Source organism: Balaenoptera musculus, chromosome 3 (genome assembly GCF_009873245.2).
Source record: "Balaenoptera musculus isolate JJ_BM4_2016_0621 chromosome 3, mBalMus1.pri.v3, whole genome shotgun sequence".
NCBI classification, from domain to species: Eukaryota; Metazoa; Chordata; class Mammalia; order Artiodactyla; family Balaenopteridae; genus Balaenoptera; species Balaenoptera musculus.
In genome coordinates, this window is record NC_045787.1 from 151,666,275 (window position 1) to 151,691,073 (window position 24,799).

Consider the following 24,799-nt stretch of genomic DNA (forward strand, 5'->3'; position numbering starts at 1 on the left):
TGAACAAAAACCACATTCACAGAAAGATAGACAAGATGAAAAGGCAGAGGGCTATGTACCAGATGAAGGAACAAGAGAAAACCCCAGAAAAACAACTAAGTGAAGTGGAGATAGGCAACCTTCCAGAAAAAGAATTCAGAATAATAACAGTGAAGATGATCCAGGACCTCGGAAAAACAATGGAGGCAAAGATCGAGAAGACATAAGAAATGTTTAACAAACACCTAGAAGAATTAAAGAACAAACAAACAGAGATGAACAATACAATAACTGAAATAAATGAAAACTACACTAGAAGGAATCAATAGCAGAATAACTGAGGCAGAAGAATGGATAAGTGACCTAGAAGACAGAATGGGGGAATTCACTGCTGCAGAACAGAATAAAGAAAAAAGATTGAAAAGAAATGAAGACAGCCTAAGAGACCTCTGCGACAACATTAAGTGCACCAAAATTCTTATTATAGGGGTCCCAGAAGGAGAAGAGACAGAGAAAGGACCAGAGAAAATATTTGAAGAGATTATGGTCGAAAACTTCCCTAACATGGGAAAGGAAATAACCACCCGAATCCAGGAAGTGCAGCGAGTCCCATACATGATAAACCGAAGGAGACACACGCCAAGACACATAGTAATCCAACTGGCAAAAATTAAAGACAAAGAAAAATTATTGAAAGCAGCAAGGGAAAAACGAAAAATATCATACAAGGGAACTCCCATAAGGTTAGCAGCTCATTTCTCAGCAGAAACTCTACAAGCCAGAAGGCAGTGACATGATATACTTAAAGTGATGAAAGAGAAGAACCTACAACCAAGATTACTCTACCCGGCAAGGATCTCATTCAGATTCGATGGAGAAATCAAAAGCTTTACAGACAAGCAAAAGCTAAGAGAATTCAGCACCACCAAACCAGCTCTACAACAAGTGCTAAAGGAACTTCTCTAAGTGGGAAACGCAAGAGAAGAAAAGGACCTACAAAAACAAACCCAAAACAATTAAGAAAATGGTCATAGGAACATACATATCGATAATTACCTTAAACGTGAATGGATTAAATGCTCCTACCAAAGACACAGGCTTGCTGAATGGATACAAAAACAAGATCCATATATATGCTGTCTACAAGAGACCCACTTCAGACCTAGGGACACATACAGACTGAAAGTGAGGGGATGGAAAAAGATATTCCATGCAAGTGGAAATCAAAAGAAGGCTGGAATAGCTTTACTCATATCAGATCAAATAGACTTTAAAATAAAGAATGTTACAAGAGACAAGGAAGGACACTACATAATGATCAAGGGATCAATCCAAGAAGAAGATATAACAATTATAAATATATATGCACCCAACATAGGAGCACCTCAATACATAAGGCAACTGCTAACAGCTCTAAAAGAGGAAATCAACAGTAACACAATAATAGTGGGGGACTCTAACACCTCACTTACACCAAGGGACAGATCATCCAAAATGAAAATAAATAAGGAAACAGAAGCTTTAAATGACACAATAGACCAGATAGATTTAATTAATATTTACAGGACATTCCATCCAAAAACAGCAGATTACACTTTCTTCTCAAGTGCGCACGGAACATTCTCCAGGATAGATCATATCTTGGGTCACAAATCAAGCCTCAGTAAATTTAAGAAAATTGAAATCATATCAAGCATCTTTTCTGACCACAACGCTATGAGATTAGAAATGAATTACAGGGGAAAAACCGTAAAAAACACAAACACATGGAGGCTAAACAATACATTACTAAATAACCAAGAGATCACTGAAGAAATCAAAAAATACCTAGAGAAAAATGACAATGAAAACAGGACGATCCAAAACCTATGGGATGCAGCAAAAGCAGTTCTAAGTGGGAAGTTTATAGCTATACAAGCCTACCTCAAGAAACAAGAAAAATCTCAAGTAAACAATCTAACCTTACATCTAAAGGAACTAGAGAAAGAGGAACAAACAAAACCTAAAGTTAGCAGAATGAAAGAAATCATAAAGATCAGAGCAGAAATAAATGAAATACAAACAAAGAAAACAATAGCAAAGATCAATAAAACTAAAAGTTGGTTCTTTGAGAAGATAAACAAAATTGGTAAACCATTAGCCAGACTCATCAAGAAAAAGAGAGAGAGGACTCTAATCAATAAAATTAGAAATGAAAAAGGAGAAGTTACAACAGACACCGCAGAAATACAAAGCATCCTAAGAGACTACTACAAGCAACTCTATGCCAATAAAATGGACGACCTGGAAGAAATGGACAAATTCTTAGAAAGGTATAACCTTCCAAGATTGAGCCAGGAAGAAATAGAAAATATGAACAGACCAATCACAAGTAAGGGAATTGAAACTGTGGTTAAAAATCTTCCAACAAACAAAAGTTCTGGACCAGATGGCTTCACCGGTGAATTCTATTAAACATTTAGAGAAGAGCTAACACCCATCCTTCTCAAACTCTTCCAAAAAATTGCAGAGGAAGGAACAGTCCTAAACTCATTCTATGAGGCCACCATCACCCTGATACCAAAACCAGACAAAGATACTACAAAAAAAGAAAATTACACACCAATATCACTGATGAATATAGATGCAAAAATCCTCAACAAAATACTAGCAAACAGAATCCAACAACACATTAAAAGGATCATACACCATGATCAAGTGGGATTTGCCCCAGGGATGCAAGGATTCTTCAATATACGCAAATCAATCAATGTGATACACCATATTAACAAACTGAAGAATAAAAACCATATGATCATCTCAATAGATGCAGAAAAAGCTTTTGACAAAATTCAACACCCATTTATGATAAAAACTCTCCAGAAAACGGGCATAGAGGGAACCTACCTCAACATAATAAAGGCCATATACGACAAACCCACAGCAAACATCATTCTCAACGGTGAAAAACTGAAAGCATTTCCTCTAAGATCAGGAATGAGACAAGGATGTCCACTCTCACCACTATCATTCAACATAGTTTTGGAAGTCCTAGCCATGACAATCAGAGAAGCAAAAGAAATAAAAAGAATACAAATTGGAAAAGAAGAAGTAAAACTGTCACTGTTTGCAGATGACATGATACTATACATAGAGAATCCTGAAAATGCCACCAGAAAACTACTAGAGCTAATCAATGAATTTTGTAAAGTTGCAGGATACAAAATTAATGCACAGAAATCTCTTGTATTCCTATACACTAATGATGAAAAATCTGAAAGAGAAATTATGGAAACACTCCCATTTACCACTGCAACAAAAAGAATAAAATACCTAGGAATAAACCTACCTAGGGAGACAAAAGACCTGTATGCAGAAAACTATAAGACACTGATGAAAGAGAATACCAACAGATGGAGAGATATGCCATGTTCTTGGATTGGAAGAATCAACATTGTGAAAATGACTCTACTACCCAAAGCAATCTACAGATTCAATGCAATCCCTATCAAATTACCAACGGCATTTTTTACAGAACTAGAACAAATCATCTCAAAATTTGTATAGAGACACAAAAGACCCCAAATAGCCAATGCAGTCTTGAGGGAAAAAAACGGAGCTGGAGGAATCAGACTCCCTGACTTCAGACTATACTACAAAGCTACATTAATCAAGACAATATGGTACTGGTGCAAAAACAGAAACATAGATCAATGGAACAAGATAGAAAGCCCAGAGATAAACCCACGTACCTATGGTCAACTAATCTATGACAAAGGAGGCAAAGATATACAATGGAGAAAAGAGAGTCTCTTCAATAAGTGGTGCTGGGAAAACTGGACAGCTACATGTAAAAGAATGAAATTAGAACATTCCCTAACACCATACCCCAAAATAAATTCAAAATGGATTTGAGACCTAAATGTAAGACCAGACACTATAAAACTCTTAGAGGAAAACATAGGAAGAACACTCTTTGACATAAATCACAGCAAGATCCTTATTGACCCAACTCCTAGAGAAATGGAAATAAAAACAAAAATAAACTAATGGGACCTAATGAAACTTCAAAGCTTTTGCACAGCAAAGGAAACCATAAACAGACGAAAAGACAACCCTCAGAATGGGAGAAAATATTTGCAAACGAATCAACGGACGAAGGATTAATCTCCAAAATATATAAACAGCTCATGCAGCTCAATATTAAAGGAACAAACAACCCAATCCAAAAATGGGCAGAAGACCTAAATAGACATTTCTCCAAAGAAGACATACAGATGGCCAAGAAGCACATGAAAAGATGCTCAACATCACTAATTATTAGAGAAATGCAAATCAAAACTACAATGAGGTATCATCTCACACCAGTTAGAATGGGCATCATCAGCAAATCTACAAACAACAAATGCTGGAGAGGGTGTGGAGAAAAGGGAACCCTCTTGCACTGTTGGTGGGAATGTAAATTGATACAGCCACGATGGAGAACAGTATGGAGGTTCCTTAAAAAACTAAAAAGAGAATTACCATATAATCCAGCAATCCCACTACTGGGCATATACCCAGAGAAAACCATAATTCAAAAAGACGCATGCACCCCAATGTTCATTGCAACACTATTTACAATAGCCAGGTCATGGAAGCAACCTAAATGCCCATCGACAGACAAATGGATAAAGAAGATGTGGTACATATATACAATGGAATATTACTCAGCCATAAAAAGGAACGAAATTGAGTCATTTGTTGAGACGTGGATGGACCTAGAGACTGTCATACAGAGTGAAGTAAGTCAGAAAGAGAAAAACAAATATCGTATATTAATGCATGTATGTGGAACCTAGAAAAATGGTACAGATGAACCCGTTTGCAGGGCAGAAGTTGAGACACAGATGTAGAGAACAAACGTATGGACACCAAGGGGGGAAAACCGCGGTGGGGTGGAGATGGTGGTGTGCTGAATTGGGCGATTGGGATTGACATGTATACACTGATATGTATAAAATTGATAACTAATAACAACCTGCAGTATGAAAAAACAAACAAACCAAAAAAAACAACTAATACTAAAGTTTCTTTGGGTTATTTGTATGGAAATATGTTAATATAAATGTTTCAGACATTACATGAAATTTCTAAAACTCTTATATGTTCTGGTATAATGTTATAAGTCATAATTCTAGTTATTACTTTAAAATGTATATCTCAGAAATAACTAAATTTCCTTGTCAATTGCATTATTATGAACTTTCATGAAATCTTTAACCGTGGTCATTTTTAAGTCTTCTGTCATTTACAGACAGTTCTGGGTGTACTCTGATGCTTTTGCAAAAATTTTCCTATAAAAGGGAGAAGGAATTCATGGCAAAGACTCTGACAAGTACAGGTGTCTGTTAACTGACTATACTGCTGAACTGCATGAATAAGCATTTTCAGAACTCTAATGGAAAACTGATGAATTCATAAAAGTGCTAACAAAAGATCAAGATGAAAAAAAATTAATTACATGGGACTGAGTGAACTGATGAGGATGATTATAATTTTTGTGACTTTCTGTTTGAATAAAAAAAAAATCCCACAAGGACTCAGAGGCAAAAAATATACAAATCAATTTTCACTGCAAAGTAAAGGAGCTGTTACAGTGGAGGACTACTGGACTGAATGTCAATATTATGACATAGTATGAGTGTGTTTCGTGTTTGGTAATTGCAATCATTGTTGCTTTTGTTGTGGTCATCCATTTACAATGCTTGGTGTCAGTTTATTTATCTCTTGTAAAAATAAAACACAGTGTGTGTGTGTGTGTGTGTGAAAAAATAAAAATAAAAAATAAAATAAAAATTTTAAAAAGTTATAACTATGTTGAAGAATTTTAAAAGAAAAACAAACAAACACAATGAGCATGGAACTCGAAGATATATAAAAATATCAATTGGAATCCTGGAGCTAAAAATTATAATATCAGAAATGAAAAATTCATTGGAAGAGTTAAATAGCAAATTAGCAGAAGGAAAAACCAGGGATCTTGAAAAACAACAATAGAAACTATCCAACTGAAACATACTAGAAAAAAAAAGCTAAAGGAAAAAAACCAACCCCAATTTTTAAAGTGGGCAAAAGACTTGAATAGACATTTCTCCAAAGATGTACAAATGACCAGTAAGTACAAGTAAAGATGCTCAGCATCACTAACCATGAGGGAACTGCAAATCACAATGACAAGAAGATACTATCTCACACCCGTTAAGGATGGATACTATCAGGGGGAAAAAAAAGAAATAACAAGTGTAGACGAGGATGCAGAGAAATTGGAAGCCTTGTACACTGTTGGTAGGAGTGTAAAATGGTGCAGCTGCTATGGAAACAGTATGAAATTTCCTTTAAAAATTAAAAATAGAATTATCATAGGATCCAGCAATTCCTTTAGGAATTTAAATCAGGGACTCAAATATATATATATCTTTGATATATATGATCCAGTGATCCCACTCCTGGGCATATATCTGGACAAAACTATAATCCAAAAAGATACATGCACCCCAATGTTCATAGCAGCAGTATTTACAACAGCCAAGACATGGAAGCAACCTAAGTGTCCATCAGCAGATGAATGGTAGCAACAGGTAAAGAAGATGTGGTATATATATACAGTGGAATATTACTCAGCCATAAAAAAGAACAAACTAATGCTATTTTCAGCAACATGGATGGACCTAGAGATTATCATACTAAGTGAAGTAAGTCAGGCAGAGAAAGACAAATATCATATGATATCGCTTATAAATGGAATCTAAAAAAATGACACAAATGAACTTATTTACAAAACAGAAATAGACTCACAGACATAGAAAACAATATTAAGGTTACCAAGGAGAAAGGGGGGAGGGATAAATTAGGAGTTTAGGATTAAAATATACACACTACTATATATAAAATAAATAACCAACAAGGACCTACTGTACAACACAGGGAACTATACTCAATATCTTTTAATAACCTATAATGGAAAAGAATCTAAAAAAGAAAAAAATATATATATATAGATCACTTTGCTGTACACCTGAAACTAACACAACATGGTAAATCAACTATATTTCAATAAAAAATTTTTTAAATAAAAATTGAATAAAATTCTAAATTTTCTGTTTAGTGTATTTTACCACAATTAAAAAAAATAAAATGGTTAAAAAATAATGAAGAGACTTTCAGGAAAGTATGGGATATTATCAAGTTGTTAATATTCATAATATTCATATCATCAAAGTCCCAGAATAGAGAAGAAGAAATAAAGACTTTCAGACATACCAAAGTTGAAAGAATTCATCACTAGTAAACCCAGAGTAAAAGAAATGTTAAAAGAAGTCCTCCAGGCAGAAGGGAATTGATACCTGATGATACCTGATGAAAATATGAGATCATAAATAATAAATATATAATATTTTTCTTTCTATTTAAATGTCTTTAAAAGATAAGCGACTAGCTTATACAAAAGTAATGACAACATATTGTGGGGTTTATGATATGTACAAATGAAATGAATGACAACAATAGCATAAAGGCTGCGAGGGAAGAATGGAGGTAAACTGTTGTAAGGTTTTTATATTGTACATGAAGTGGTATATTATCAGTTTAAGGTAGACTACTATGAGTTAAAGATGTATACCATAAACCCTAAAGTCAGAAAACAAAGAGATGCACAGCAATAATACCAAGAACAATAATAACCAGAACTGGCAAAGGACTCATACCCAGAATATATAAAGAACTACAAATAAATAAGAGAAAGGTAGTACTAAGAAGCAAAAGACTTGAAATCCAAATGGACCATTATAAAAATGTGCTCAAATGCAACATTAATTAAGGAAAAGCTAGCAAAAATCATAAAGAGATACCACTACAAACCAACTAGAATGGCTAAATTTAAAAATTAAAACTGACAATAAGTGTCAGTGAAGATGTGGAGAACAGGGAGCTAGTTATACTGCTGTGGGGTGCAAAATGGCACAAATAATGAAAAAAATAGTTGGTACCATCTACAAAGTTGAAGATACATATACTATGACCTAATAGTGTCGCTCCTAGACACATAACTTAGAGAAGAGGGCACATGTACACCAAGAAACATATAAAAGCATGTTTGTAGCAGCAAAAGTTGGAAACTGGTAACAACGCAAACTTCCATCAACAGTAGATGGACAAGTGAACTATGCTGTATCACCCAGAAGACTATGCAGTAATGAAAATGAGTGAAGTATAGGTCTTCATAGCAGTACACATAAATCTCACAAAAGATGCTGAGCAAAAGAATATATGTGTGATGAATCCATTTAAATAAGGTTAAAAAACAAGCAAAACATATTTGGGCAATAAAATGATAAAGAAAAGCAGGGAAATGATAAAGCCAGGATTTGGGGGTTAGGGAGGGGAAAGGGAGGGCTTCTGGAAAGCTAGTGCCATTCTATATACCTTGATCTGGAGGGTTGAAACATAGGTGTTTGCTTTAAAATTTACATTTATAATACATTGATATATACTTTCCATATATTAAAACTAAACAAAAATTGAAAGAAAATCAATATATGGTTGAGGAAAAAATCTAACTTTGTTTATTTGGTTGCTTACTTTCCCCAACATTACTTATTAAACCATCTATATGTGATTACAACTTAATATATTCCATTCTTACTTGCACTTGAGATTTGGTAACTGTTGTTATCAACAATAGTTTTTGGCAAGGATGAATGGACTTTTGCGGGGGGTGGGTGAAGGGGAGAGATAGTAAAAGTGTGAACTAAAAAGCAGGAGAGGGAGATAGTCATCCTCATGGGATTTGTTTTTAAATAGGAAAATTCTAGAGACAGAAGCGAAAAGAGAGAGGAAGTCTATGAGAGGTTTGCCAAGTCAGAGAGCAAAGTGTCACCTGATAAAAGGACTTATTTATGAATGAGCTCAGAGCAAAACTATTTGGAGGAAATCTAAAGAGGACATGCCTGCAGGATGGAGGTTGGTTATACTGGGTGCCTGGCCCAAGGGTACAGCCTCCATCTACACCACGTAGGCGGTAACATAAAGTTTGCTGAATGTTCTCAAATATTTGATATATTGCTATTTTTAAATATGTTTATTGCTCGCTTTTTCTTACTTTAAACATAGTATTTATTTTTTAACATCTTTATTGGAGTATAATTGCCCTACAATGGTGTGTTAGTTTCTGCTTTATAACAAAGTGAATCAGCTATACGTATACATATGTCCCCATATCTCTTCCCTCTTGGTCTCCCTCCCTCCCACCCTCCGCATCCCACCCCTCTAGGTGGTCACAAAGCACGGCGCTGATCTCCCTGTGCTATGCGGCTGCGAGTGGCATGGACATATATACACGACCAAACGTAAAATAGATAGCTAGTGGTAAACACAGCATTTATTGATGGAAGAAAATTACAGAAAAATATGTAGTGCCACATTTTGTCCAACCTTGACGGCGGGATTCATTCCCTTTTTAGCGCACAATGAAGGACTGGCCGGAGCAGCCCCAGGGCCGGCCTGAAGGGCTGCGGTTGATTTGGAAGTGGGGCACGGACCAGCCTTCCGTCCACAGTGCAGAGCCAGCAACCCTCCTGTCTAGGCGGGAGTCTCCCTAGGTTGCAGGGCGGGACTGAGAGGTGCGAGGGCTGCTTTAGATGCCAGGCTCTTTCCCGGGAGCCCCGCCCAGGCCCCGCCCCGCCCCGGCCGAAGCCCCGCCCCGGCCCCGCCCGCGCCTTGCCGCGCGCCCACACTCAGAGCCCGAGCCGCGGTCGCTCATCTGACCCGAGCCACAGCGGCCGGAGATGCAGCGGGGTGCCGCGCTGTGCCTGCGCCTGTGGCTCTGCCTCGGACTGCTCGACAGCGAGCGTGGTGAGCCCTCCGCCTGCCCCAGTGTACAGCTGGCCACGAGGGGGGACGTTTTCCCTGGGCAAATGGTGGGACCTCACCGACGGGAGGCGGGCGGGGGACAGGGCCCGCGGGACCCTCCGGCACGAGACAGGGTCGGGAGCCAGGGATTCAGACACCGGAAGGAGCACGGCGAGTCGGGCCGGGCTTGCCGGGGTGAGGAAAGGGCGGGGACGGGGCGCGGGGCTGCACCGCAGCTTAGAGGTGGTGCCCAGTCCCCGACTGCGCTCCGCAGTCTGTGGCTCAGCTCCCTTGGACCTGGGCCCCTTCGCGCTGCACCCTCAGCCTGGATCCTTCGCTTGCTTACACGCTTTCCCGCGGAGTCCAGGCACCGCACTGCTCTCCTCGGACCCGGGAGCACTGGGGATTGTCCCCCCGCGCAGAGGCTGCAATCCCCGCCGGGTCATAGACCTGGGTGCGCACTTCCCGACACCTCTAGTCTGCGCTCGAGATCGGTCCTCCAGAGGGAACTCTGGTTGGTGTCTACCTTCCCCAGGCCAAGGACTGCGGGGGCGGGGGCTCGGGATCGTGGGAGATAGGCGCCGTGGGGCGGATTGGGCGCAGGTGCCTGTTGGAACTTGAGGCGAATCTTGAGTCGGCCACTCGTAAGTGATCAGCATGGCAGAAGAGGCAGAAGGCCGGCCCTCGCCGTATTTGAGGGGGTAGGACCCTGGAAGGCCAAGCTAAGGATCTTGGATCATAAGGCAGGGACCGACAAGGACGGGTCTTAAACACAGGAGAGGCAAGGTCTGGTTTGTGATGGGAACATGACTGGAGGTTGCTGCTGAGGGATTGGAGGGAAGAGAGTGTGGGGGATGAGGGAGGGAGCAGAGGGGTATGGTTGTTTGGAGATGTCAGGATAAAGCATCAGGAATGAGGGGAGGATGAGCTGGAAGCCCATGCAAGATCTGGTGACCCTGGAAATCAGAGGGTGGAGGAGGGGTAATGGGTCCCCAGTGGTTGAGGGAGGAGTTCTGGGAGGTCTGAAGGGAGAGATGGGGACCTCGCTATTTTTAAACACCATGGGCATTGAATAGTGGCTTTACATGCTTCATTTCTTTTAATCCTCACAAGGGAGTGTTAGACCCATTTTACAGATGGGAACAATTAGAGCATGGACACTTATAACTTCCCCCAAAGTCCCCGGGAAACCAGTAGTAAGGGAAATGGTCAACCCAGGTCTTTGGAATAACAGAGCTCTGTTCTCTGTGCCTATATGGGCTGAAGAGCTGGAGATAGTGGAGGTGAGGAAGGCGTGTGTGAACCTAGGGGGAGAAAGAGGGAGGAAGACATCTGTCTGGCCTCCAAGTCAGGGCAGGTCTGAGCAGAGGGGCTGCCACTTGGCCCTTCCTCGCTCCCCTGCACCCTGCCCAGGACCAGGCTCTCACAGGTGCTCAGCATGTGTTAAGTGACTGAATGAGTGTGGGGAAAGAATTGAATGGCGCCATGGCTGGGCTTCGGGGCAGAGGAGTGGGAGATCCCACCTTGAGGCGACATCCAGCAAGCACTGGGTGTAGTGTCCAAGGCTCAGGAGAGAGGCTGGGCTGGAGAGCTGGAGAGGAAGCAGAGCAAAGGGTCTAGGATGGGACCCTCTCCCCCAAGGAGGGGACCAGAGAGGGAGAGCCTTCCAGGGAGACGGGAAACATTCTGCATGCAGGGTTTGAGGAAAACCAGGAGAGGCTTGTGTCCTGGTGCTCCTGAGTGGAGCAGAGTGGGAGGCGGAGGAGGGAGGGGGGATGAGGTAAGTCTTTCAGTGAGTGCAGGTGATTCTTACCAAAGTTGGGCAATGAAGGAGAAGAGAGAGAATGAAGCTAAGGGGCCCATGGAAGCGGGGTGGCCCAGGCTGGACCAGGGCATGGCTCGCGGGGAGATGTCCCATGGAGAACAGACCATTGCCGCTGTCCCTGAGCCTTGCATTTGCACCACCCATTTCTGGACTGAGGAGGACCCGAGGAGCTGCCAGCTAGATGGGGGATACTGGAGCAGAAGCATAAACACTCCAGTGCAGCCAAGTGTCAGTGCAGCCAGAGTAGGAGGCCAAGTGCTGGCAGGTGAGCAGCCTGGCCGTGAAGCTGACCCTCAAAGGTGTGATGTTGGTCCCAGAACGAGACTCTTGTCCTAGCTCTACCCCTAAATTCCTTGCTATATTACCTGGGCCCCTCTCTTCCTTTCCTTGTGCCTCAGTTATCCCATGCATAGGAGTGCAACAAGCTGGCAAGCACTGAGGGGCTGTGCTTGGGGTTGGGCTTTTTGCCCCAGTAGTGTCCCTGTAGAGAAGGTAGGTGGCAGAGGTCACCTCCAACAGACTTTGTCTCTTGGAGCTTAGTCTAGAGAGAGGCTGTTTCTGCCTCTGAACAGTGGGCAGTCAGCTCAGGGACATGTCGGGGAAGGAGGCAACTGCTGGGAAGCTTGGTTGGCCCAGCCTGAGGATGCTGGCTCCTGCCATGGGCTGAGGCACACATGACCATCCCAGCTCTTCGCTGTCCCTGCTCCTCAGCCCTGAGCCAGACCCAGGTGTGGACAGAGGTGTGGGGGGGTGGTGGAGATGCAAGTCAGTGCAGGCAGAATGTGGGGGCTGGGCCCATCTTACTTGGTGCCTGTGGATCAGTGGCTCAGTGCTCTGGGGACTCAAGTGTAGGCGCTGCTCACATCCCCAGCATGCCGGAGGCACCGGGTCAGTGTAGCTGAAGGCTCTCTGCCTCCCCAGAGCCCAGTGCCCACATGGCCAGGCACCAGACAGGGCATGAGATATAACAAGGGGACTGTCTGGCCAGTTCCTTGCTGTGCCATCCCCACCCTGACCCCCAGGCAGTGGCACCCCAACCCAGGGAAGGGGACTGCAGTTCTGTGCAAGTTGAAAGGTATAGTGTCTGCTCTGGGCAGTCTAGGGAGGATTTGGACCAAGCGCATCCTGCAGGGGTTTCCTGAGTGCCAGACTAGCAGGAACACAAACATGGTATCGTAGCCCAGGGGTGAAAGTGCTCAGTGACCCAGTGAGGCCCAGCTGGTGGCTGTGTGCTGCACAGGGTTGCTTCTAGCTTGGGGCTTCCTGGAGGGGTCTGCAGACTCCAGGGAAAGGGATTCCAGGTAGGGCAAAGACCCCCTCAAAGGCCCAGAGGCAGAAGAGTCAGATGGTGATCAGATGAGGCTAGACTCCTAGGGGCGGAGGGATGAGATGGAGGAGACAGGCAAGTGGAGGTGGCAGGAGCCAGCAGCACACCTGGAAAGGGGAGGTCTGAGCAGGGAGTCACCTGGTCAGATTCCCCTGAAGGCATCACCAGAAGGGTAAGACCAGATGCAAGCCCACAGCAAGGAGGCTGTGGGTGAACCCAGGAGATACGCCAGGGAAGGAGGCAGCAGGGGATGGTGGAGAGAGAGGGGCGAGTGCCAGTCTCTGGCTTAAACAACAGACAGGTCATGAAATTGTTTACCAGATGGGGACCCTGAGAAGAGGAGGAAATGTGGGGAAAGATGAGACACTCCACTAGGGAGGCAGGGCCTCAAGTCGAAGGCAGGGAAGAGGAAAGTTGGGAGCACTTGAGTGTGATGAGGCAGAGGGGAGTCGGGGAACCCAGGGAAATTAAGTGGGGTCTCAGCCATGAGGGGAAATTCTTCTCTATGTCTAGCTTACACCCCTCCCGCTGCCGCTTGGGTGTCCCCCCACCGCCCCGCCATTGTAGATTTCTCTCCACTAGGGCCTAGCCTGTGGCCCTGAGATACCCCTCAGAGAGGGGGGATGGGTAGGGAGAGGGGTCCGGAGAGCCTCTCACACTCCTTGCACCGACCTCTGAGCAAGACACAGCCGACGTGTCCAGCTGGAGCCAGGGATTCCTGAGTTTCGATCCTTTTCAGACACTTGCTTCCTCTGGGATCTCGGTTTTCCGGTCACGCCAAAGGGAGAAGTCTGGGAGCAGGAAGATGCGGGCTTTGGCGCTGGCTGCCGCTGAGGCTGGGTGTGGCCGACAGCAGGCACGCTGCTGCTGGCTGGCTCTGGTGCCCCAGGCCACCCCCATCCCCGAGGCCTGGCTGGGGTGTGGGTGGCCCAGTGAGCAGGCACAGGTTTCAGGGTGGCAAGTGGGGGAGCCCCGCCACGTGGCCAGCGAGGTCAGCATGGGTTCATGGGAAAGGACTTGTCAGCCACAGGAGAGGACATCCTGCCTGCATTTCCCTCTTCCTGCAGCAGGAGCCCATGGCCCAGATTTAGCAGCGCTGGGGGGCCACCTCTGAGCCAGCTGGGCTGTCTGATAACACCACCCGTCCTGCTGCCACAGAGCAGAGCCCTGATCCCAGAAAGGCCAGGGCTACTGCCTGGCACAGTTGGCTGCACCCACAGCTGTGCTGCACTGGGAGCTCCACATCTACCAGGGTGCCCTTCCTCCCCATCTCACCCCCAGGGGGTGCTCAGGCAGCCCACGGTCCCACTCAGCCTCTCCAACACTCCCTGCTTCCCAAAATTGCCTCTATGCTGCTTCAGCAGGACCACTCTAAAACACAGATCTGAGCCTTCCTCGGGCCACCCGCCCCCGCCGGCCCCTCTTGGGCTGGTAGTACAGGCCCTCCTGCTAGGGTCCCAAGGGCAGCCGTATGTAGCCCTACATCCACCTAGCCTGCACCCATCACATACCCCAGCCTCAGCACGTGACCTTTCTCCTGCTCCGGATACGTGCAGAAGGCTGACTGAGAATTCCAGGCAGAAGGTGATGCTGCTCCAAGTGGGAGGGGCCTACTAGGGCGGGAGGGGGGCTTCATTCCCACTCCCTGTGTGCCCCAGGAGCACAGAATCTAGGCTTTCAGGTAGGTTCAGGGGAAGCTCTTATCCTTATGCAACCTAAAGCACCATCCTCAAAGCTACCCTGAATTCTACCAAATGGAGTTTCGTTTGTATGAGGCAGCCCTTATGCGCACACAGGCACGCACACACACTTGGAGTGTCTACCACTGAGCCACACCTCGGTCTGAAATGGTTAATCAAATTTCTTCACTCTAGGGTGTGTGAAGATTTTAACCTTGTGACGTAGGCTATTGTGCCCATTTTAGAGATTAGAAAATTAAGGCCAGAGGAATGAAATGGTTCCATAGATGCTAGAGCAGCTTTGAGGGAAGTGACCAGTTTATGGTGCCTGGTGCCAGATGGCATAGGGACTGAGGGGCAAGAAGGGGCAGGCATGGCAGGTGTCGTCCACATTCCCCAGGGAAAGCACTAGAGAGGTGGGCATGTGGGGTCCTAAATTTCTGACCACCTCATGGACATTTTCACCTTGATGTCCTGTACAGCTTTCAAAAGCAGCATGCCACTAGACACATTGCTTTCCCCCAGGCCTACCCCTGGCAGATGTGCCTACTTCAGGGCACATCTTGCCTCCACACCTGCCCACACACTGTGTGCTGTTGCTTTGTTCCCTGGATCCTCAAAGCTAGTCAAGAGCAATCCAGGGTCAAGTCCATGCTGGGGATGCCACCTTGAAAAGGCTCTCATCCTTGCACTGAGGAACTGTCATGTGCAGTGAGTCAAGGCGCTGCATGAAGCTGTGGAAACATGCAGAGAGGCCCCCAGGAGGGGACCTAAAATTGCTACCCTGGGGCTGGAGCAGGCACCAGGCAAGTGATGAGGGTGACTGGTGAGTCCCTTGAGAAGATCAGTTTCCATCCCTAAGCAGCGGAGAGGCAGGAAATTGTTTTAGGCAGAAGAGGGATTTGTGTTCTAGAAGGCTCCTCTGACCAGTGGGAAAGGCCTGGACCAGTGGGGAGACACTGATGTGGTGAGCCAGAGGAGGGATTTTGAGGCTGGCCAGGCAGTGGGGTGACAAAGAAGGGGACTGGAAAGGGCAGCCCCAGAATGTCTAAGGGTGGCACTCGGGCTGGAAGGCATCTACTGCTAAGCGTCTGAGCTCTGCAAGTGCAAAGCACTTTGCCAAGTGGCAGGGAGAGGAGAGGGGCAGGCCTGGTGCTTCCAGCCACCCTGCCGTTGGTGCTGTTTCTGAGGAAGTATAGAGTAAGTAGCAGCTTCCCATAATCCTGTCCCCCAAAGATAACCTCTGACTAGCAAGTTAACCTCTGTGCCTTAGTTTTCTCATCTGCAAAATGGTAAGAATAGTACCCACCTCAGGGGGGCAATAGAGGGGTGTGGTATGCACAAGTGCATAGGCTGTGCTGGCATACAGAAAATATTTGCTCTTGTCTGTTGTTGTAACAGGGTGTATTGGGGTAAGCAGAATTTGGGGGCCAAAGTATATGAGCATTTTTTTAATTACTGTGAGTGCCTGTTTGTCCACATCCTTGCCAACACTGGGAATTCTCTATACTTTTAACACTTGCTCATCTGGGCTGGGGATACTTCTGTGCCCTGTGGCTCGTTGTCCTCCTCAGTGGGTGGTGTGGTATGAGGGCTGGGGGCGCCTGGCAGGAGACATCTGGGAAGCAGAGTCCCCTGGGGCTGGAGCTCAGGAGAGCTGCCAGGGAGGGTGGGGGGCTCAGAGGTAGGCTTGAAGCCCTGGGGCTGTGCCACCTCCAGGAGGAAAGAGCACACCTTGAGCAGCTCCAGTTAAATGAGCCACCAAGAGCCTAAGGCTGGGCCTGTGACCCAGGGCCCTTCTCTGGAGCCTCATTCCTCCACACCATGCTCCATCTGTTCCACCTACCTGACAGTCCAAGGTCACCCGCACTCTGGTCTTTGCACATGTCCCTCTGCCCTCTGTGCCCTCCTCCTGGACCAGCAAGCTCCTGTTCAGTCTACAAAGCCTATTTCAACTCACAGGAACACTCCTTCCCACTGGCAAGGCTTTCTCTGACCACCCCCCCACCTTGGCACTGTGACCAAAGCACAGAGTCACAGTGAGATGCAACTGCTGTGACATGCAAAAGAGTCGGCAGGCAGTGACAGCGAAGGTCTCAGTGTGCCTGAGCCAGCAACAGTTTGTTCTTACAATGGTTCTTAGCGTGGTATTATAGTGGTCTGTGGTTCCCAATAAACTTGGGGACAATTCTCATTTCATAAGCTTGGAGCAGGGGAAGTGACTTGCCCAAGGTCATACAGTCAGAGTGACATTGTAGGGCGTGCAGCTGGGCTCACGGAGCTTCGGGCACTCTCTCTCAGAACAGCCCCTCCCATCTCAGCCCTCTCAGTCCTGCAGAGTGGGAGGTGGGAGGACTGATGGACTATTGACCTCACCCTTGACCTCTGGAGGCACAGCGGCTGCCATCCAGGTGGGGGTGGGGGGACTCCAAGACAGAACACCCCTGAGCCTTCTCCCAAGGTCTATGCACAAGCCTGGCCCCAAGAATGAAGGGAGAGGGCCTTAGAGCCAGCTCCCCAACTCGGCCCAGCCCTGGGACTGATGCATGGAGACCCCCAACCTGGCCTCACCTGCCCCCAGTGCTTTCCCCTCAGCTTGCCTTCAGTCTGCAGCCATGGGCCTGGCCCTGGCTTCCTCTGTCCTCCAGGGCACAGCTGCTAAGGAGAGTGTGGACCAGACTAGCAGGACTGCAGTACAGCCCCTGTCACCCACCAGGTGACCATGACACTTCCTTGAAATAAGGAATTGCAAATGCAAAAACCACTACTGCTACACTCTGCCAGGGTATGTAGGGGCACCCCTGAGCTTGCACACCATCCTGACATCATCCCTGGGTTGGTTGTGCTGGACCTGAGAACAGAGCCATGGGCCAATGACATCCTGGCCCCCAGGAGCCCCCCAAAGGTACAAACCTTCCCCATGTGGTGGGTGAGGGCCTGGTGTGCTCAGCAGGTGGATACTGGGTGGTGTGGCTGGTGTCTTGACTGTGTGGCAGAAGCATTGGGAGGTGAAGCTGGTTAGAAGGGGGACCTGTTGGGCAGGGCATCGGCCTGGAGGCCGGGCCAAGGGCATTCACAACTCCAGAGGGCCACAGGGAGCCAGTGAGGGTGTCCGCTGGGCTGAGGGACAAATTGGAGGCCAGGAAGGAGACTGCTAGGGAGCAGAGAGGTAGGGAGACTGGCACTCGGGGTGGCAGTGGGAGAGAAGGAGATGGAGAGATGTGACGGCTGAGTCCCAGGCAGGGGTGGGCCTGGACTTGGCCAGACGTGGGCTCCCTGCACAGCTGCTGGTTATCACTAATGTGGAGCCTGGAGCCTCAGTTTCCTCACTGCTGACTGGACTCGTGATCCCTCCCTCCCTCCCAGGCTACGTGAGGATCAAGTGAGGCAGTGACTGCTGGGCTGTGGTTCAGTGCCTAACCCACAGGACTTCCCACCCCTCCTGCCTGCCCCTCACCCAGGATCCTGGTGTGCTGCTTCCACAGCCAGCGCCTGTGGCTGACCCCAGGGTCCCACTGCCCAAGGCTGCTGACAGCACAGAGAAGAGGAGGTATGCTCTCTGGCCTCCCTGACCTCGGCCTGGCGCCTGCCCGGATTGCTCTGCTCAGGCTAGGGGGCCAGGGCTGCTGGCCAGGGGAAGGAAGAAGCCAGTTCCTGGGTCAGGAACAGGAAGGCAGGGGGAGTGCGGCAGAAGTCAGGATGACAGTGCTTCCTGCTTCGGGAAGGGAAGGACAGCGGGGACAGACAACAGCCAGGCAGGAAGGATGCGCCTTCTTTGGGGTTTCAGGTGGGGGCTGGGCAGCACGGAGCCTCTGGGCATGGCAAACTAGGCCTGAATCTGCCCCAGCTGCTGAGCAGCCTGGGGTACAGATGGTCACCAAGGAGCCTGGCCTTTAAAACCAGAAACATCTTTTCCAAAGGAACAACAAGGTTTGACAAAGTTCCAACCCAAAGAAAGACCTCAGAGGTTTGTTTAGCCAACCAGTCAGCCACTCATCCCTCCTTCCATCCACATACTCTTCCATCCATCCATCCACCCATTCTTCCATCCATCCATCCATTCATCCATCTATCCATCCTTCTGTCCATCTGTCTGTCCATCCGTCTATCTGTCCATCTGTCCTTCCATCTAGCCATTCTTTCTTTCTTCCAACTTTCCATCCTTCCATCCATCCATCCGTCTGTCCATTCAGCTAGCCATCTTTCCTTCCATCTTTCCACCCATCCATCCATCCACTCAACCTTCCATTCACCCACTCATCCATCCATCCATCCATTCGTCCATCTGTCCATTCAACAAGGATCTATGGAACCTTGACTCTCTGTCAGGTGAAGTGCTAGGCATGGAGTGGGGTAGAAAAGAGGACTGTTTGGGTCCTTACCCCATTGAAACTTACTGTCTAGTAGAGGAAATGAAAAAACATAACTTAAATTAAAAAGTAAATAACAAAATTACATATTGTGATAAGAAGAATGAAATAAGCAACCAGGAGGTTAAGGTGGAGCTTAAAGGAGGACTTTTAGGTTTTGGAGGGGGTGAGGAGGTCACGTCTAGGCTGAGGCCTGAAGACGAGAAGAAGCCAGCTGTGCAAGGCATGTGAGAGGAGACAAATCAGGAGGAGAGGTGTGTGTAAAGGCCCGGGGGTAGGAAGGAGCATACCATGTCATGGAACAGCCTGGAGGCCATGGTGGCTGGAGGACAAGGATAGGACGTGAGAGTGGACCAAGACAGTGTGGAGAGGGGGCGGGGGCCAGGCCACGGTCAGAAGTTTGGATTTTCTTCAAAGTGTAGTGGGAAGTCACTGACGAAATTTAAGCAGGAGCATGATTTGGCCCCTTTGTGTTATTAAACTATCACTATCAACTGTGTGAAGGATTGGAGGAGGGCAAGAGTGGGCCAGGGGGCCACGTTGGGGGCGAGTGCAGTTGGGTAGGCTCCAGCAGGAGAGTGGGGGCTGGCTCTGGGATGCTTTGGTGGTGGATGGATGGGCCGGGGTGGGAGAGGTGAGCATCCACAGGAGCTCCCATTTGGGGAGATGGGAGCTATCAAGGAGATAGCTTTGGCAGGGGTGGAGAGGATGTGAGTCTGGAGTTCAGCATCAGATATGTGGAACTCAAGGTGTCTGTGGGGTGGCCAAGTGAAGTGGCAGCTGGATACTTAAGGCTGGAGTTGAGAGAAGGGGTCTGGGCTGGAGGTAGAGATTTCGGAAGTAAATGGACGCTTAGGAGAGAGACTGGTAGAGAAGAGAAAGTGAGGAGCAGCAGCACTTGGTGTTGGGCAGAGGGGACGGAAGACGAGGGGAGAGTGAGCTCACAGAAGCTAGCAGAAGAGGGAACAGCTCTGCCCCCTGCCCTGGAGGGCCTCCTACAGCAGCATGGAGGTCACAGGATACCTTGACCAGTGGCTCCATGAAGGAGGGGAGGGGGCTGCACCCTGTGGGAAGATGAGCGAATGTGAGAGGAAGGAGTCAGCGAGCAGAGCTTTTGCTAGGAATGGGAATAGAAAAGAGGAAGGGAATATAGGATCAAGGAATGGAGGAGTTTTTGTTTGTTTATAAGATGGGAGATGATTCCATAGAGAAAAATTGGTAATCAGGAAAGAAAGAAATTATCTACAGTGGTCAGATCTGGGGGGTTGGGATTCCTAGCTTGATGGAGGGCTTTGCCTTGGGAGCAGGAATGTCCGAGAGTTTCCAGGGCCTAGGGCAAGGGTGTGGGATTTAGATGTGGGAAGATGAGGTGTCTCCATCTGATGGCTCTACTTCCTTAGTGCTGAGAATGAGAGAGGAGGGAACACCCTGAACTGCAGCCCGGGGGTCATTTAGGGTCTGCCAAAAGGAAAAGAAAGGGGAGGCAGCAGCATGGGGCTCTGGCTTTGTGCTGCAAGCCGAGCCACTGAGGGACATGGGTGCTGCAGGGTTGCGGTGGAGAGCAGGGGCAAGGGAGCATTCAGAATGATGGGCCATGAGACATGCAGTGCCAAAAGAGAGGTGAGGCCAGGAGGAGGTAACAATGCAGAGGGGTCCTTGACCTCAGAGTTTGGATGAGGTTGAAGAACTTAGCAGTGGTGAGACAATGGCACCTGGCAGGAGGCAGAGGAGGCAAGGAGAGAAGTGCAAGAAGATAGGCACTCAGTGATGGCACAGCTTCTGGTGGGGACCAGGTCCAGGGTATGCCCAGGAAGTGAGGGGCTGAGGGGAGGAGGGAGGACAATGGAGATGAGGACTGCAAAGGCCAGGGTGCTGGTGACTCACCCGTGTGGATGTCGAAGTTATGAGGAATGGCCTGAGTTGGGGTGGAGGGGCCTGAAGAGCCCGGAGCAGAGAATGAGGGGAAGTGACCAGGACGGCAGCTGATGACAGCTTTAGTGGGGAGTGGCTGGTGCTGCTGGAAAAGGGGAAGTGACCGCAAGGAGTTCTCCGATGTGTGCAATGGGAGCAATAATCACCCCAGGGGCAGTGGTGTCCTCAGAAAGCCAGGTTTCAGTTAAGGCAGGAAGGATGGAGGAGGACAGTGATGTCTGCAGTGAAGACTACTGATCACACAGGGTCCAGTGGAAGTGACTGAAGAAAGAGAAGCACTGGGGAAATTCAGGGCACGTGGCAACAAAGGAAAGGCTCTCTCAGATGGGTGAAAGGGTTGGCAAACGCTATAGATCCTCCCGTTTAGCACAGTGATGGAGATGCTTCCTTTGGTGATATGGTGGCCTCTAGGGAGGAAGCTCCTATAGGCTCCATCCCCCATCCATCCACTCAACCCACCCACCCTCCCACATATCCATCCATTTATTCATCTGATCATCCATCTTCCATCCTACCATTCTTTTTTTTTAATTTTTATTTATTTATTTATTTATTTATGGTTTTGTTGGGTCTTCGTTTCTGTGCGAGGGCTTTCTCTAGTTGCGGCAAGTGGGGGCCACTCTAAATCGTGGTGCGCGGGCCTCTCACTATCGCGGCCTCTCTCGTTGCGGAGCACAGGCTCCAGACGCGCAGACTCGGTAATTGTGGCCCACGGGCCTAGTTGCTCCGCGGCATGTGGGATCTTCCCAGACCAGGGCTCGAACCCGTGTCCCCCGCATTGGCAGGCAGATTCTCAACCACTGCGCCACCAGGGAAGCCCCATCCTACCATTCTTGAATCCATCCCCTCAATCTTTGGTGTGCACCTCTTTTGTACTAAGGTTAGAAAGATGAATAAAATACAGCCTCTGTTCAGATGTGACCAGAAAACCACAGTTCAGTCCAATAAGTGTTCTAACAGCATGAGCCTAGGAGGCCAACACTGCCTGAGTAACAGTGACTGCCCCTTAGAGAAGAGACTCATGAACTAGACCCTAAAGAGGGAGCTCCACAGGAGGGAAGGAAGTACAAATGTCCAGGGCAAAAAAAATTAGCAGACAGAGACTTCAAGATATGAAAAGCCTGGCACTTTGGGACAATGGTGAGAGGTCTGTTCCTCTCAGATGTGTCAGGAGTTGAAGCTGGAGAGAAGGGGAGTAGGCAGAAGGGAGAGGGCTGGGGTCCCCCACTTTATCTTGGAAGCAAAGAGGAGTTGCACAAGGAAGCTGGGCTGACAAATGCCATAGCTCTGTCGCCGGGGTGCCGGGTGTGTGCCCTGGAGGAGCACCCCAGAGAAGGGGACCCTTGCTTGGCCTCCCCAGGGGCCCCAGGGCAACCCTGCAGGCCTCACCATGGGGCATACATAACCCAGGGCAGGTGGGTCCTGGCCACTGCACCTCTCCTCTGGTGCCCACATGCCAGCCTCACGCCTGACCCCTGACTGGTCCACAGGGACAGCCAGTTCTTTCATCCCCTCACAGGTCCAAACCCAAGTCCATCATTCCCTTCTCCCCCCACTTATGTAGCTCAGAGGCCAGTTTGCCTAGCATGGCTTTATTCACTTTCCACTGCCTGGAAAATCCTACTTCTCTTTCGAAGCCCATCTTAGTGGTGTCCGCCTCGGATTCCTTCCTGGCCCCTCACCACCAGAGGGGAGCCTCCCCACTGTGGGGCTCCTCCACCCCAGCAGCCCTGGGGGTACATGGTGGGGAGGTGTGTTGGGGGGGGCTGGTACCACCCTTCGGGAGGAGTGGACCTGGTGGCAGAGCCCAGGGCTACTTTCCCATCTCGGGGCCCCAGGGTGGGGCCACTGTCCTGAGTGCCAGGAGTGGGTGCACTGGATTCGAGTTAAGGAGAAACTTCACAGTGTTCACAGCAGCTGGCTAGATGAAGGGCTGCCTTCTTAGGGCTGTGATGTAGTCCAGCTGGAGGGTCTCAGTTCCCCTGGCTGTACTAGATACTAGTGTGATTAGATGCTGGATGAGGGCCTTCTGCCTCTGACCTACGGTGGTGTGGTACCTAGAAAAGTTTGGCCAGCAGAAGGCACAGAAGGGAGAGGCCAGCCAGGCCCTGGCAGCCAACTTGTCCAGGTGTTGCTGAAATGAGACCTTGGGGTGCAGAGTATGCCGTCCTGGTGCCTCTTCCTAGGGCAGCTTGGGGTCAGGGTGGTGTAGAACCAACTATGGTGGGGATTCCCCCAGCCTCTGCCTCCCGCAATTAGCTGCCAGGGCAAGACCCCAAGCCTCAGGGAGCTGGGCTGGGAAGGGCAGAGGAGCTGAACCTGTGGGACTGGGGGCTGGGTCAGGATAGTAGGCTGTGCCCCCCAGGAGGACAGGGACCTGGGGGAGGGACAGGACGCAGCCCTGGGCCTCCGGCCACACAGTCCTCTCTTCCTGTTGTCTCAGGATGGTCCTGGCAGGATGCATCTGCTAGAGTTCCAGGTCCAGACCTCCCCTGGGGCCTGCTCCCACCCTCCCCCAGGATCACACACACACACACACACGTTCACATGCGTGCACACGCAGACATGTCAATGACACACACACAAAGTCACAACACTTACATATCAGTCCTATAAACACACGTCTACGCACACACAGAGACAACACACACACGCGCATGTGCACACACACATGCACACACTACACACACTATCCTGCTGGGAGGAGGATGCGGGGTAAGGAGCTGCGTGGGCAGCAGGGCCAAGGTCCTGGAGGGCCACAGGAGGGTGTTTAACCAGGCGAGGCAGTTATCTGTTTGGGGATTAGCCCTTTTGGAGGAATGGGGGGTTGAGGCAGGGGGAGCAGGGAGAGGAGAGCTGGGGCAGCCAGAGAGCGCCTTGGGGGTGAAGAGAAACTGATGGAACCAAGGACATGTGAGCTGGACTCCATGGGACATGGGAGAGGGCGAGGTCACAGGCAGAATTCCAGGGAGAAACCGAGGCCTGAGTTCTGGGCATGTTTGGCGGTCTGCACTGTGCAGGTCTCCCTCACAAGCAGTAGCTGTGCATCTGGGGGGAGGAGCCTTCAAGGCAGAAATGTGGGGGTCGCAATGCCGAGGAGATGTGCTCCAGGCCTCGCCCAATGTAGGATGAGGCCTGTGGTCTCCCCTATTGACTTCATGTTGGCAGCTCTGCTCATGCGGGGCTAGAGGTTCAGTCCAGGCCTCAATCAGGGCTCCCTTGGGGCTGGGTCCAGTCTGCGGCCAGGGGGCAACCTGAGGTGGAGGTTACCAGTTGTCTTGGGGTACTGCTCAGGGCTGAGAGCCTAGGCAGCCCCTGCCCGGGGAGGGGCCCATCAGCACCGGATGCATGTCATCGTGTGAACTCATGACCCAGTCCCATGCTAACCCTATCTCCCACCCCAGGCCTGGCGAGTGGCTACTCCATGACCCCCCCAACCCTGAACATCACGGAGGAGACACACGTCATCGACTCCAGTGACAGCCTGTCCATCTCCTGCAGGTATTCAGCCCTCAGCCAGGAGGGCAGGGGACTGGGTCCCTCCTACCTGGCAGGCCAAGGAGACTACAGAAGGCCGAGCAGATGGTGGCGGAGCACCCAGAAGGCAGCCTCTCCCCAGGGCAGAGGCCTCGAGGCTTAGGGTTGCTCCCAAGTGGCTTGAGTTGTAGGTGCCTGGAGGCATAGACCATCCCCTGCTCTGCAGACACAGGCACCCTGCACCCACCCCCATTTCACCCATACCCACCCCTCATAATTTCATATGGACCACAGATCAGTCACCCTGCATCCACCCTTGGGTCACCCCACACTGACCCCAGGC

At 48.8% G+C, this 24,799-nt stretch overlaps 1 protein-coding gene across 4 annotated transcripts in view; it reads left to right on the top strand.

The window, feature by feature from the left end:
• The first annotated feature begins 9,768 nt into the window (after positions 1-9,768).
• The window catches only part of FLT4 (fms related receptor tyrosine kinase 4), a 40,498-nt gene continuing 25,467 nt past the window's right edge, over positions 9,769-24,799 (top strand). For all 4 annotated transcript variants that reach the window (XM_036849038.1, XM_036849040.1, XM_036849039.1 and 1 more), the window contains exons 1-2: positions 9,769-9,849; positions 24,384-24,480. In XM_036849038.1, coding sequence (XP_036704933.1) covers positions 9,783-9,849; positions 24,384-24,480 — 164 coding nt within the window. In that variant the 5' untranslated portion in view covers positions 9,769-9,782. The remainder of the gene's footprint in view (positions 9,850-24,383; positions 24,481-24,799) is intronic.